Here is a 15,277-nt window from a genome sequence, read left to right as displayed (position 1 = left end):
TGTAGACATGGGTTCCAAAATGTTTGGTTTAACCCCGCAGTTAATGCCAATTACTTTGGAATCATATTTAAAGAACGTCTGAAAGACTCATTTCTCTCTGGCTGGAGGGAACAACTTAGACATTCCAGTAAACTACACGCATATTCTAAAATCAAAAAGCACTTGGCATGGAAACATGTCTCACATCAATTCATAATAAACTGTTTGCAAATAGCATAACAAAGCTGAGAATCAGTGCACATTGCTTAGAAGTGGAAAAGGGTCGACACCACAACACACCAGCCACTCAGAGACTGTGTCCCACATGTAATGGAAGTGTTGAAGATGAATTCCACTTTGTGATGAATTGTCCAACTTATAGCAAAGAGAGAGATATGCTTTTACAGACTATTACTAATAAGACAAACTTCACCCTATCTGGTACACAGAGCGATATTTTCTATGTACTGTTGTCATGTCCGACTCCTATATCTATGCACATAGGTCAATTTCTCCATAAATCATTCGAAAAGCGAGACAGAACTACCCATACATGAATATATATTGTAACAAATACACTGGTTTCGAAAATATTTTGTACTTAGAATTGTAGGATAGATTAGCCTTGTAGAACAGATTGTTGATTTCATGCCATACATTGTACCATGTGCGATTGTTGAGCAATAAAGTTCACTTCATTTGATTTTCCTCACAGTCCCTTCAAGAATTTTGGCCGTACTACTTTTTTGAAGGGTTTACTAAACAAACTGGGCTGTCTACCCGGCAATAAACAAGTCCACCAAGACAAAAAAAAAAAGTGCCAAGTATACAATAAAGTGAAGGAGATTGTCAACAGAAATCGGGGCATATGATGAAAAGGTGACAATCTTGGTAAGGGTAGAATGAGTCAGACAAAGATAGGACCGTTGTTTGTCACAACAGCTAAATTCTCGACAGATGTTTGACACTCATGGGGGCTTCTGTAGTGGATACTGTCCAAATAGCAAAGGATGATAAAAGAAGTTTCCATACATCCAAGCAGATGAATGGTGCTGGCTTGTTTAATTTTGACGATTAGTTTTACAACGTTTTATCTTTAGAGGCTGCATTTCTGACAAACAAAGGTCCTGTAATTTTTCTGGCCAAAATCTATCAGTTTCTTTTGTTTACCCTTGTACCCAAACCCTTCTATCTAGTTAAACAACCTAATACATTAAATTGTATACTTAAAATTTTGTTTGTAAATAACAGAGTTTCTTTGAGTGTTGGTTGAGTTTCTTATAGCTTCCCCTATCCTCCAACTGTTGGATTAGGTGCCTGATGCCCCCCATGTAGATTCATATTAACTTGAGCCTCACTTTGATGCATGACCCCGAGCTGACGCCGAGAAATTCAAAAAGGCCATAAGAGGTCTATCGTTCGGTTATTCTCCATGGAAGAGTTTGACAAAAACGCTCCTGCAGTTCCAGACAGAACAACCGGCTAGGGGGCCCAAGTTTACGCCACCACTTCTTCCTTTTTTCCAAAAAATCTACTTGGCAACAATTTAATGATAATAGTATAAGTTCATTATTTTTGTGTTGCCATGGCAACAGGTTTCTGACAGGAATATCTAAAAACATTCACTAATTTTCGGTTTAACTAATGAGGATTTAATGTTTTTTGCTGAACCACTCTTGTTTTCCTACATAACTAGCATCATATGTAACTAAGTGTATTTTTTAAGATTCAATATTCATAAATCATGAAAATTTGATGACGAGTCAAAATCAAAGATGGCTTACAATATCATTAGTTTATCTTAAAGTTGTATTAACCTTGACGTATAACAAATGCATGATAAAAAAAAAAACTGACAAAACAGTTACTTTCATCTACTAGGATCCTTACATCTGCTTTGAGTTTATGGTTCTACCCGAAGTTCGACTGACCTTGAGTCATCGTCATAGCAATGACCCCTGCAGGGTCATTGTCCTACCGGTCGTTTAACTTATGGTGCCCGTGCTTCGCACATGACGACGACCAAATTCGTCTGTTCCAGACCAAAACAAGTTGATAGAGAGTCGCGAGTGTGACTGTGATCGTCAGTGTCCACTGTCAGCTTAGTAAACATACAAACTTGAGACTTTCAGGCACGTTCGAGCCCCAGGTCACTTCCGTGAACCCTCAACAACAACTTCCGGAACATTCTCAGGCCAACAACATGGCGATTAGAATACGGTACATGTATGTACTGTTGTTTGTGATGGTAAGTCTGACAGCACACGGGATCGGCGCGGGGAAGGTTCTCGTGGTGCCGCCGGCCCTATCGGGCAGCCACTGGTTCCCCCTGGCGTCAGTCGGCCAGGCTCTGGCGGGGAGGGGGCACGAGGTCACCGTTGTTGTCTCTCAGGACATCGTGGCCAAACGTCGCGCCGAGAGGCCCGAGCTGCATTTTGAGTCGTTTCTTGACCAGGGGAGCCGTGCGCGGCTGGAGGTCATGACAGGCCAGATGAGTGAGATGGCCGAACAGCCTGTGTTCCGTATCATGCAACACTTGCATGGAGGGCTCATAGAAATGACTCGACAATGTGATCTGCTGCTTGGGGACGGCGATTTGATGGAGAGGCTGAAACAAGCACATTTTCAGGTTGTCATCACCGAGCCCTTCATTTCCCAGTGCGGAGCCATAGTCGCAGCTCACCTGGGCGTCCCTCACGTCGCCCTGTTGCGCGGTGATCCTTCCGGACTGGACTACCAGGCCACAGGCGTGCCCCGCCCCCCGTCCTATGTACCGACTATAGTCTCCGGTTTTACTGACCGGATGACTTTCTTACAGCGAGCACAGAACTCAGTCGTGTCGTGTGTGTCGCCTGTGATGTTCCAGTGGTTCGTGGAAAACATGCACTATGACCAGCTGAGAAAGTACATCGGAGAGGAGGAGACTCTTGTGGGGGTTTTGGCGAAGACGGACGTGTGGCTGTATCAAATGGACCCCTTGTTGGACCTCCCGAGACCGAGTATGCCCAACATGCTTAATGTCGGAGGGATACTAGCCCGAGAGGCCGGTCCACTTTCAGAGGTGCGTGAGGCTGTGTGTGTGTGCTTGTATGATTGTGTGTGTGTGTGCGTGCTTGTATGATTGTGTGTGTGTGTGTGTGTGCGTTTGTTTGTTTGTGTGTGTGTGTGTGTGTGTGTGTGTGTAAGTGTGTGTGTGTGTGTTGATGTGTTTGTTTATGTGTGTGTTCTTGCCTGCGCATGAATGTATGAACATGTACATGAGGGGAGGCAGAATGTGGTGTTTTTGTTTGTTTGTTTGTTTGTTTGTTTGTATGTGTTTGTGTGTATCTGTGTTTGTATGTTTGGAATGCTTCTTACATGTGTGTACATGCGACATGCTTCGTGTGACCGTGCGTTTGTATACGTTTGTATCTTTTTATATCTTTTTATCGTTTTTATCTTTTTATCAATTCTAGAAAAAGTGGGACTTTTCTTCTTCCACTGCTTCCGAAAAAGAAGTCAAACCCAGCTAGTTTAGATATAGCCAACAATTGTATTTAGTACCAGTAGCCTATTGTTACAACAAAGTCAGACACAGTTTACCGACGCATGTATGTTTTCCCCTATGTTTTACCATGTATTTGCAATTAGCCAACGGGCATGAACTTGCAATAAACTTCTATTATTATATTATAGTTATAACGTTATATGTTTGTGCTCTGGTAAGTGTGTTTGGATATGTGACAAAATTTATTCCTGACAAAACACGCATTTGTAAATTAATAAGTGACTTCAAGGACTTGCTACACCTTCCTCTCTTTTTCAGGATTTAGAGCTATTCATGCAGAGTTCCGGAAGTGCCGGGGTCGTGGTCGTCAGCTTTGGGTCACAGGCCAAGACCTTAACCATGGAAAGGGCAGAGGTCATGGCAGCAGCCTTCGCGCCGCTCCGACAGAAGGTGGTGTGGCGGTACGAGGGAGAGAAGCCGGCCGGTCTGGGCAACAACACCAAGCTGCTGGCCTGGCTGCCTCAGAACGACCTGCTGGGTAAGTGACGTCATTAGAAATAGCTGAGACTGCCTTTATGTACATAAGGTGATAATTAGCCATGCCAAGTACAAGGGCACACACCTTTTTTTCCGTCAAACAAGAGTTAAATAAGGTCAATGTGATCAGCGTGTGAAAAATGTAGCCTCCCTCGCAGACTTCCCGGAGCGGCGGCGAATACTGAGGTGGTAATTTCACCGCCGAGGGAGTTATGTCGCCTGAGGGACTTATGCGAATGAGGCTTTAAAAATACAAACTGACAGACCAAAACAATGCCCCCTTCCATTGAGCCAATGACCTACAATGTCTGTTATGTCTGGAAAATGACTACCATCTCTCACCTCTACTACCTGTCTGACCTTTGCAGTGACACCATTTTCCCGCTTTCTTCCTGCCACTCTACAATATATCAAAATTCATACGAACACACCAAAACACAATCCTGATCACACACTAACACAAACACATTCAGTCATGCTGAAAAAAAAAGCGATCCTTCCTTCTTTCATTAATCAATCCTAGCAAATTTCTCTCCCATAAGGGGCCATTTCTATGGCGGACGTCTATAGACCATACCACAGTATGAAGTACCCCGACTTGTAGCGTATGTACCCCGACTTGTAGCGTATGTATCCCGACTTGTAACGTATGTACCCTGACCTGTAGCGTATGTACCCCGACTTGTAGCGTATGTACCCCGACTTGTAGCGTATGTACCCCGACTTGTAGCGTATGTACCCCGACTTGTAGCGTATGTACCCCGACTTGTAGCGTATGTACCCCGACTTGTAGCGTATGTACCCTGATCAGTAGCGTATGTACCCTGACCTGTAGCGTATGTACCCCGACTTGTAGCGTATGTACCCCGACTTGTATCGTATATACCCCGACTTGTAGCGTATGTATCCCGACTTGTGGTCGCAGAACACAGTATTAATGGGCGACCCCCGTCCCCAAAAGTAGTTCGGGTACGAAGTAGTGCGTCACATTGCTTGAAAAGGCCGTAGTTTTTCTTCTGTGCACGTTAGCGAGGCTGAAACTGTGGTGAACGGCAGAGGAATATGTCAGTTTTGAGACAGGACGAGTTTGATGACGATGTTTGTTCGGTGGGTTGGACTCGCGCCTTGATATTGTTACCGCCCGACTACTGTAAGTCGCCTGCAGTACGGTGACCTCCGCTGGGGGTCATATCAAAGTGGCTTTTAAAAGAGAACGAGCCGGCACATTTAACCTCATTTTGCAGATATTTTGTAGATTGAACCTTGAAGTCAAATATATAAAAATCTGGCACCCTAATTCTGCACCTTTCAATAAATTTTCAAGCGTCGAAGCTTCTCGCCTTGGGATCCTTAACTATATAAATCCCTATAGGAGAAATACTGTGGTCTGCAACCTTAATTGTAGCGTAAGTACCCCGACTTTTAGCGTTTGTACCCCGACTTGTAGCGTATGTACCCCGACTTGTAGCGTATGTACCCCGACTTGTAGCGTATGTACCCCGACTTGTAGCGTATGTACCCCGACTTGTAGCGTATGTACCCCGACTTGTAGCGTATGTACCCCGACTTGTAGCGTATGTACCCCGACTTGTAGCGTATGTACCCCGACTTGTAGCGTATGTACCCCGACTTGTAGCGTATGTACCCCGACTTGTAGCGTATGTACCCCGACTTGTGGCGTATGTACCCCGACTTGTAGCGTATGTACCCCGACCTGTAGCGGTTGTACCCTGACCTGTAGCGTATGTACCCCTACAAGTTGTATCGTATGTACCCCGACTTGAAGCGTATCTATCCCGACTTGTAGCGTACGTACCCCGACTTGTAGCGTACGTACCCCGACGTGTAGCGTATGGTCCACAACATGGTCCTATGGAAAACAAACATCCGGAAATCTCTTAACAGAACCAAAATCAAAACAGTGTGCCCATGCGGGACTCCGACATTCGCGCATTTGGTCAATGGGTCTGCTCCTATGAATGGCAGGAAGTCTACGGTGAACAAACGTGTGAGAACAAGACAGCCAAGTTCGACGAGACACTCCAAAATGCCATCGAAACGCACTTCCCCATCCGACGAGTTAAGATGCATACAACTGACAAACAATGGGTAACACCTGAACTCAAGTCACTAATTCTAAAACGACAAGACGCTTTCTCGCAAGGGAAAATGTACCTCTGGAAACAGCTCAGAAATAAGATCAACAGAGAAGTCAAGAGAGCAAGGAAGAGACACTACTGTAACCGAGTCGAGAAACTTAAGAGAGACAACCCAGGTAAATGGTACCAAGAAATCAAGACTATACCCAACTTGCAACAGAAGGACCTTTCTATCCACATCCCGGGGAACGAGAAAGCGGACAGTCGTTTTATTGCCAACTATATCAACAAGCAGTTTGCCGGAGTTGCACAGGGTCGTCCCAGACTGGACACCGCCCAACTACCAGCCTACCTGCCATGCGAGTTCCAGCCGCCAGAGGTCCACCCTTGGGAAGTTAATCACGTTCTGCGCAAACTGAAGGTGGGGAAAGCCTCAGGCCCAGATCAGATCTCTACCAAAATTATGAAAGAGTTTTCATATGAGCTGAGCGAACCAATAGGAAACATCCTAAATGCATCATTCACAGAAGGATTCGTACCACAAGAGTGGAAGGATGCTGTCGTCGTACCCTTACCGAAATCTCAACCTCCGTCGGTGGAAAAACTACGCCCGGTGTCCCTTACATCCGAGCTGGCGAAGTGGCCGAGTCGTTCGTGTGCAGGTGGTTGCTGCAGGACATAAGGCCCTCACTTGACCCCCAGCAATTCGGGGGTCTTAAGGGACGCTCCACCACTCACTACCTTGTCAGCCTGGTTGACCATCTAAGTAAGGCATCTGAAAAGCCCGGTAATATCTCAACCCTAGTGATGACTGACTTTTCCAAAGCCTTTGATCGCATTGACCATACCATCGCCATATGTAAGCTGTTTAAACTTGGAGCAAGATCATCCATAATCCCGTGGATCTGCGACTTTCTGACTACGCGCCGCCAACGCGTTCGATACAGCGGTGAGCTTTCTGATTGGGAGACACTTACATGTTCCGTCCCTCAAGGTACACTGCTTGGTCCAGTCATTTTCCTTGCAATCTTGGACGATGCAGTTAGAGAAATCCCCCCCCCAGTGTGCTAGAATGAAAATTTGTGGACGACCTGTCAATGGCCGAATCGAGACACTATCAACAACCATCTATCATGCAAGAGGAGCTGGACAATTTCAACCACTGGTCAGAACAGAACCACATGCTCTTGAACGCCGACAAATGCAAAGTCATGACCTTCTGCTTCATGATGCGTCCACCCCCACCGCTGCCTCTTACCATAAATGGGAAAGAACTGGAGAACGTGGCAGTCGCACGTCTGCTTGGGTTATTGATGCAGGCTGATCTGAAGTGGGAGGCCAACGTGTCACAAATGCTTTCAAAAGCCAACAGCCGTCTGTTTCTGTTAAGACGCCTAGGAACGTTCCATCTGTCAGCTCTGGACTTACTTAAGGTCTATACCTCATTTGTACGACCTGTGGTGGAATATTGCGTCCCTGTGTGGAACGCCGGACTTACAAGTATGCAGGTTATTCGGTTGGAGCGTGTGCAGAAGAGGGCGCTGCGCACAATTTTGAGAGGACAATACACCACCTATGACTCAGCCCTGCAGCTAACAGGTCTTGAGACACTGAACGACCGTCGAGAGGACCTATGCCGAAAATTTGCGAACAAACTTAACCCCGAACTCCTCCCACCGACAGTGGGAGAACTACATGGCAGAAACACTAGAAACTGTAGGAAACTCAGAAACATCAAGTGCAGAACTAACCACTACAAGAACTCCCCAGTACCCTATCTAGTCCATCTACTCAACAATTAATCACAATGGGATACAGAATAGTTTGCCCCTTTTAAGAATATTGTTATGTCAACGAGTTGTAGATAAATTTGATTCGTTTTAACCGTTATGGATATTTTAATAATGTATGTCAATACGTTTTAAGTATTTTCCTTGTGATTTTAAGATAATGTGATATATGATTGTACAGTGTACGTAATTCAGCTTTTAGCTGCCATGTTACACTTTTTCCTAATAAACCATTCATTCATTCATTCATTCATTCATTCATTCATTCATTCATTCATTCATTCATTCATTCATTCATTCATTCATTCATTCATTCATTCATTCATGTACCCCGACTTGTAGCGTATGTACCCTGACCTGTAGCGTATGTACCCCGACTTTTAGCGTATGTACCCCGACTTGTAGCGTATGTACCCCGACTTGTAGCGTATGTACCCCGACTTGTAGCGTATGTACCCCGACTTGTAGCGTATGTACCTGGACTTGTAGCGTAGGTACCCCGACTTGTAGCATATGTACCCTGACCTGTAGCGTATGTACCCTGACCTGTACCGTATGTACCGCGACTTGTAGCGTATGTACCCCGACTTGTAGCGTATGTACCCTGACCTGTAGCGTATGTACCCCTACTTGTATCGTATGTACCCCGACTTGTTGCGTATCTACCCCGACTTGTAGCGTATGTACCCCGACATAATTGTAGTGTATGTACCCTGACATGTAGCGTATTTACCCCGACTTGTAGCGTATGTACCCCGACATAATTGTAGCGTATGTACCCCGACTTGTAGCGTATGTACCCCGACTTATAGCGTATGTACCCCGACTTGTAGCGTATGTACCCTGACCTGTAGCGTATGTAACCTGACCTGTAGCGTATGTACCCCGACTTGTAGTGTATTTACTCCGACTTGTAGCGTATGTACCCCGACTTGTAGCGTATGTACCCCGACTTGTAGCGTATGTACCCTGACCTGTAGCGTATGTACCCCGACTTGTAGCGTATGTACCCCGACTTGTAGCGTATGTACCCCGACTTGTAGCGTATGTACCCTGACCTGTAGCGTATGTACTCCTACTTGTATCGTATGTACCCCGACTTGTAGCGTATCTACCCCGACTTGTAGCGTATGTACCCCGACATAATTGTAGCGTATGTACCCTGACATGTAGCGTATGTACCCCGACTTGTAGCGTATGTACCCTGACCTGTAGCGTATGTAACCTGACCTGTAGCGTATGTACCCCGACTTGTAGCGTATGTACCCCGACTTGTAGCGTATCTACCCCGACTTGTAGCGTATGTACCTGGACTTGTAGCGTATGTACCCCGACTTGTAGCGTATGTACCCTGACCTGTAGCGTATGTACCTCGACTTGTAGCGTATGTACCCTGACCTGTAGCGTATGTACCCCGACTTGTAGCGTATGTACCCCGACTTGTAGCGTATGTACCCCGACTTGTAGCGTATGTACCCCGACTTGTAGCATATGTACCCTGACCTGTAGCGTATGTACCCTGACCTGTAGCGTATGTACCCCGACTTTTAGCGTATGTACCCCGACTTGTAGCGTATGTACCCTGACCTGTAGCGTATGTACCCCGACTTGTAGCGTATGTACCCCGACTTGTAGCGTATGTACCCCGACTTGTAGCGTATGTACCCTGACCTGTAGCGTATGTACTCCTACTTGTATCGTATGTACCCCGACTTGTAGCGTATCTACCCCGACTTGTAGCGTATGTACCCCGACATAATTGTAGCGTATGTACCCTGACATGTAGCGTATGTACCCCGACTTGTAGCGTATGTACCCTGACCTGTAGCGTATGTACCCTAACCTGTAGCGTATGTACCCCGACATAATTGTAGTGTATGTACCCTGACATGTAGCGTATTTACCCCGACTTGTAGCGTATGTACCCCGACATAATTGTAGCGTATGTACCCCGACTTGTAGCGTATGTACCCCGACTTATAGCGTATGTACCCCGACTTGTAGCGTATGTACCCTGACCTGTAGCGTATGTAACCTGACCTGTAGCGTATGTACCCCGACTTGTAGTGTATTTACTCCGACTTGTAGCGTATGTACCCCGACTTGTAGCGTATGTACCCCGACTTGTAGCGTATGTACCCTGACCTGTAGCGTATGTACCCCGACTTGTAGCGTATGTACCCCGACTTGTAGCGTATGTACCCCGACTTGTAGCGTATGTACCCTGACCTGTAGCGTATGTACTCCTACTTGTATCGTATGTACCCCGACTTGTAGCGTATCTACCCCGACTTGTAGCGTATGTACCCCGACATAATTGTAGCGTATGTACCCTGACATGTAGCGTATGTACCCCGACTTGTAGCGTATGTACCCTGACCTGTAGCGTATGTAACCTGACCTGTAGCGTATGTACCCCGACTTGTAGCGTATGTACCCCGACTTGTAGCGTATGTACCCCGACTTGTAGCGTATGTACCTGGACTTGTAGCGTATGTACCCCGACTTGTAGCGTATGTACCCTGACCTGTAGCGTATGTAACCTGACCTGTAGCGAATGTACCCCGACTTGTAGCGTACATGTATGTACCCTGACCTGTAGCGTATGTACCCCTACTTGTATCGTATGTACCCCGACTTGTAACGTATCTACCCCGACTTGTAGCGTATGTACCCCGACATAATTGTAGCGTATGTACCCTGACCTGTAGCGTATCTACCCCGACTTGTAGCGTATGTACCCCGACATAATTATAGCGTATGTACCCCGACTTGTAGCGTATGTACCACGACATAATTGTAGCATATGTACCCCGACTTGTAGCGTATGTACCACGACATAATTGTAGCGTCTGTACCCCGACTTGTAGCGTATGTACCCCGACTTATAGCGTATGTACCCCGACTTGTAGCGTAGGTACCCTGACCTGTAGCGTATGTACCTTGACCTGGAGCGTATGTACCCCGACTTGTAGCGTAGTCCGACTTGTAGCGTCTGTACCCCGACTTGTAGCGTATGTACCCCGACATAATTGTAGCGTATGTACCCCGACTTGTAGTGTATGTACCCCGACATAATTGTAGCGTATGAACCCCGACTTTTTGCGTATGTACCCCGACTTGTAACGTATGTACCCCGACAAAATTGTAGCGTATGTACCCCGATTTGTAGCTTATGTACCCCGACTTTTATCGTATGTACCCCGACTTGTAGCGTATGTAGCCCGACTTGTAGCGTATGTACCCTGACCTGTAGCGTATGTATCCTGACCTGTAGCGTATGTACCTCGACTTGTAGCGTATGTACCCCGACTTGTAGCGTATGTACCCCGACTTATAGCGTATGCACCCCGACTTGTAGCGTATGTACCCTGACATGTAGCGTATATACGCCGACTTGTAGCGTATGTACGGCAAAATAATTGTAGCGTATGTACCCCGACTTGTAGCTTATGTACCCCGACTGGTAGCGTATGTACCCCGACTTGTAGCGTATGCACCTAGACCTGTAGCGTATGTATCCTGACCCGTAGCGTTTTACCCGACTTGTAGCGTATGTACCCCGACTTGTAGCCTATTTACCCCGACTTGTAGCGTATGTACCCTGACCTGTAGCGTATTTACCCATACTTGTATATCGTATGTACCCCGACATGTAGCGTATATACCCCGACTTGTAGCGAATGTACTCCGACTTGTAGCGTATGTACCCCGACTTTTAGCGTATGTACCCCGACTTGTAGCGTATGTACCCCGACTTGTAGCGTATGTACCCCGACTTGTAGCGTATGTACCCCGACTTATACAGTGTATTTCGCTTATACATTGTATTTGGGTGAAATACATTGTATTTGAGTGAAATACATTGTAGTAACGAAATACACTGCATTTGGCTTTCGAATACAGTGTATTTCGCCCAAAAACAATGTATTTCGCTTTTGACTGGTATGAACCACCATACCCCGACTTGTAGCGTATGTACCCCGACTTGTAGCGTATGTACCCCGACTTGTAGCGTCACAGGAAGAGGGTGTTGGTTTGTGGTGATGCAGTCCCTAAAATGTTACTAGGGGGCCCGACATCGCCATGTTTCTTCGGGATCTGAATACATATCCAAATAGCAAAATCCATACAAATCAATCCAAAGGGTCTTGAGCTTTAGGTGCAAACATAAAAGCAGAACTGAAAACAGTACCACCGTCGGAAGTGAATCTCCTTCCCGAAGGTAACAACTACTGACAGACAATGATTCAGCCAACTTCGATTATTTTCAGGTCACCCGACAACCCGAGCCTTCGTCACCCATGCGGGGTCTAACGGTGTGTACGAGGCCCTGTACCACGGCGTACCGATGGTCTGTACACCGCTGGGCGGGGACCAGCCCGGCAACGCCGCCCGGGCGGTATCCAGAGGGCTGGGAGTGAGGCTAGACTTCAACACGTTCACAACAGAAACACTGCACAAGGCCATTATACAGGTTCTTACCGACAAGAGGTGTGTTAACATTCCACATCGCGGAGTGATGACAGGCGTTGTAGTCATTAATGTGTCGGCATAAGGACAGACGTAACAGTTGCTTTGCGCTAACTTAAATCCTTCAGTATCAAAATGCAATATTTCTCTTGAAAATTTTGGCCCAAGCTGAATTAGAAGGATCAGGTAGGGCCTACGCATTGTCATTTTGGTCAAAATCTGTTCTTTTTAGCACTTTATTTGGCGTGGGCTCTTAGGTCCTGCATGAACTCAGCGGATGGATACAAGAGAAAACTGGGGTCGAGGTTAGGGTGTGTTTACTCGAGTCATCTATTCTAGGAGTTCAAGCCGGTCAACCTCCTGTTTCCTTTGCATGGTTATCCATGAGACCCTTGTAACTTTCTGATTGAGAATAATTTTGTAGAATGATATTTGGGTAAGTACTTTTAAGAGGTCTTGTTTCAGTGCGTTTTGCTCGGTTCCAATGGCATGCCCTAACTGTGGCGTCAACCAAAAGTGCAGTTCTTTTGATAACCAATAGGAAGCGCTAGCTGTTGCAATAGAGCCATAAAATCCAAACGTGAAGACCAAAGAAACAAAGAGGTAGTCAATAATCAAAATGCAACAATTGAATAAGCCATGATTCTTTTTTTATCAAACACCTATCTTTGCCTATATTATATATGTCCTTGGTGCTGAAGGATAACTAACAGAACCTACAGAATTATTTTTTTACTGAAGTGTATTAGTTACTGATTTTTTTTTTTTTTTTGCAGGAATCTTAATGTTAATCTGATGTCAATCTTCTTTCGGCAAGAATAAAGCCAGAGTATACCAGGGAAATACTACGCCAAATAGGCAGTTTGCAGCTAAGAAATCTACCATTTTCCTTAATGCATTCAAAGGAGCACTCGGCTGTACTACTCATTGTATATTTTTTTCTGTCCATTATTAGGTACCAGGAGACCGCAGCCCGCCTGTCCCGCCTACACCGTGATCAGCCCCAGCCGCCCATGGAGCGGGCCGTCTGGTGGGTAGAACACGTCATCAAACATGGCGGACTACCCCATCTCCGCGCACGCGCCGTGGAGCTGCCGTGGTACCAGTACTATCTGCTGGACGTGGCTGTGTTCCTGTTGGCTGTCTGTTCAGCTGTCCTGGGTTCCGTGTGGTACAGGTGTTCGTTCGTCTGTAGGAAGGTTTGCTGTAAAAGTGGCGGCAAGCTGAAGTCTCAGTAGAGAATCCTACTTAGTATAGCTACCGCTCTACCAGCGCACAATACCTGTTGTATGCAACAACGTTTTTATAACGGCCTTTGATTGAATGTTGTAAAGTGTTACCTGAGCCTGTTGCTCACATATGTAGGAACTGTCTTCATATTCTAGTTAGGAAATGTAATTATTAGATTATAAGGCAGAAGAAAGCAGAAATATCATTGATGATGTGATGATGTCTTGATACTCGTCTCTAATAAAGGAACCGGAAGGAATCTGAAAATTCTTAACCGTCGAGAATACGTGCAATGTGTCCCCCTCCCCGACAAAAAAGATGCCCTCCTTTTTAAAATTGACACCGGCTAGGGGAATAAAAGACTAACGCGCCGTATAATGTTGTTTGTTATCAAATTCTGTGTTTCTGTGTTCACACCTATAGCTCAACATCCTTTCGATGGATTGCTTTCAATTTTGGAATTGTGATAGCTCTAAAGGTCCCGATGAAACATGACGACTTTATTTAATGTTGCACTCTTACGTAGGCAATCACAGCTATACCTCTGGGATTGCTGATGCTCACATTTTCCATCTGCTTGCTAGAACAGCTGCCGTGGGGTGCTCCGCTGCTCTCTGTTCAAACAGCACACACTTACTTTTTCCGTGGCATATTGGAACCGCTATTTTCTTCCATAGTCTTAAGCTTGCATTGCTGCTGTTGTCCGTACCGTATCACATGTCCTTATTGTGTCAAGAAAAATAAACTAGCAAATTGCTCACGTAGCCGTTTGGCATTTATTCATTCCTTCATTTCTTCACATCCTTTCTTCCTTCATACTTATACTTATAACTGGTTTATTCAGGGATTGACGCATAGAGAAATTAAAACAGCATTGCAGCCGATGTTACTTTCTTTAAAGTGAACCGACTGGATTACGCAGTCTTAAAATTAAAAGTACAAAAGAGCACACTCAAACAATCGGAAAATACATACAAAAGACAAAATGTACATCCAACAGTAGCATATATAACAGATTATACATTACAGATTGTTCAGTAGTCGGGTCAAGTATGGAATAGCACTACGTTTGTATCTGTCTGATCTACTTGGAGAGCCACAGAGTATACGTACAATGAACTATAAGACGTTACAATCTAATATAGCTTTTCGCACATAAACAAGGGATAAGATAAAAAAATATTGGATAACTTAATTCATTCATAGCCCAGCAGTTAGGAAACGTTCCGATTTATAATACGATTAACAAATTTTCTGCTTCTTCTATCCGTGTTTCTTTCATCAGGAGTAGACACGGTTCTGGCACCGTCGCCACCATAAACAGCTTCAGCCAATCAGAGGGTTTGCTAAACCACATCTAAAGCAAAAGCGCAAAGCTAGGGCAGCGTTCATCATGCTAAGGAAAGTCTGGGCCTCTAGAGGGATACGTAGAGCCACTAAACTCCGCATCTTCAACTCCAACGTCAAGTCAGTCATCCTCATGTCCCACGATTCCGAGACATGGAGAACAACTCAATCCACACAGCACAAGATACAGACTTTCGTCAACACCTGTCTAAGACGAATCTTCAAGATTAGGTGGTGGGAGAGGGTCAGTAACCAGCAGCTGTGGGACAGGGCAGGACAAGACCCAGTTAGTAGCCAGATCCTCAAGAGGAAATGGTCCTCGATAGGGCACACCC

At 45.6% G+C, this 15,277-nt stretch overlaps 1 protein-coding gene across 1 annotated transcript; it reads left to right on the top strand.

Annotated features, from left to right (window-relative positions):
* The first annotated feature begins 1,856 nt into the window (after positions 1–1,856).
* LOC136437039 (UDP-glucuronosyltransferase 2C1-like) lies at positions 1,857–14,373 on the top strand. The gene is made up of 4 exons (XM_066431484.1): positions 1,857–3,040; positions 3,785–4,004; positions 12,167–12,386; positions 13,321–14,373. The coding sequence occupies exons 1-4, from the start codon at positions 2,183–2,185 to the stop codon at positions 13,601–13,603; spliced, it is 1,581 nt and encodes a 526-aa protein (XP_066287581.1). The 5' UTR covers positions 1,857–2,182; the 3' UTR covers positions 13,604–14,373.
* Positions 14,374–15,277: the final 904 nt, after the last annotated feature.

Source organism: Branchiostoma lanceolatum, chromosome 6 (genome assembly GCF_035083965.1).
Source record: "Branchiostoma lanceolatum isolate klBraLanc5 chromosome 6, klBraLanc5.hap2, whole genome shotgun sequence".
NCBI classification, from domain to species: domain Eukaryota; kingdom Metazoa; phylum Chordata; class Leptocardii; order Amphioxiformes; family Branchiostomatidae; genus Branchiostoma; species Branchiostoma lanceolatum.
The sequence above is the reverse complement of the archived record's forward strand: the minus strand, read 5'-3'. Positions and strand labels throughout refer to the sequence as shown.

Bases quoted from the DNA above. Each gene is read 5' to 3' on its own strand.
- LOC136437039 (XM_066431484.1), top strand. From the start codon at position 2,183: ATGGCGATTAGAATACGGTACATGTATGTACTGTTGTTTGTGATGGTA. The intron at 3,041-3,784 runs GTGCGTGAGGCT...TCTCTTTTTCAG, and splicing joins AGGCCGGTCCACTTTCAGAG to GATTTAGAGCTATTCATGCA. The intron at 4,005-12,166 runs GTAAGTGACGTC...GATTATTTTCAG, and splicing joins GCCTCAGAACGACCTGCTGG to GTCACCCGACAACCCGAGCC.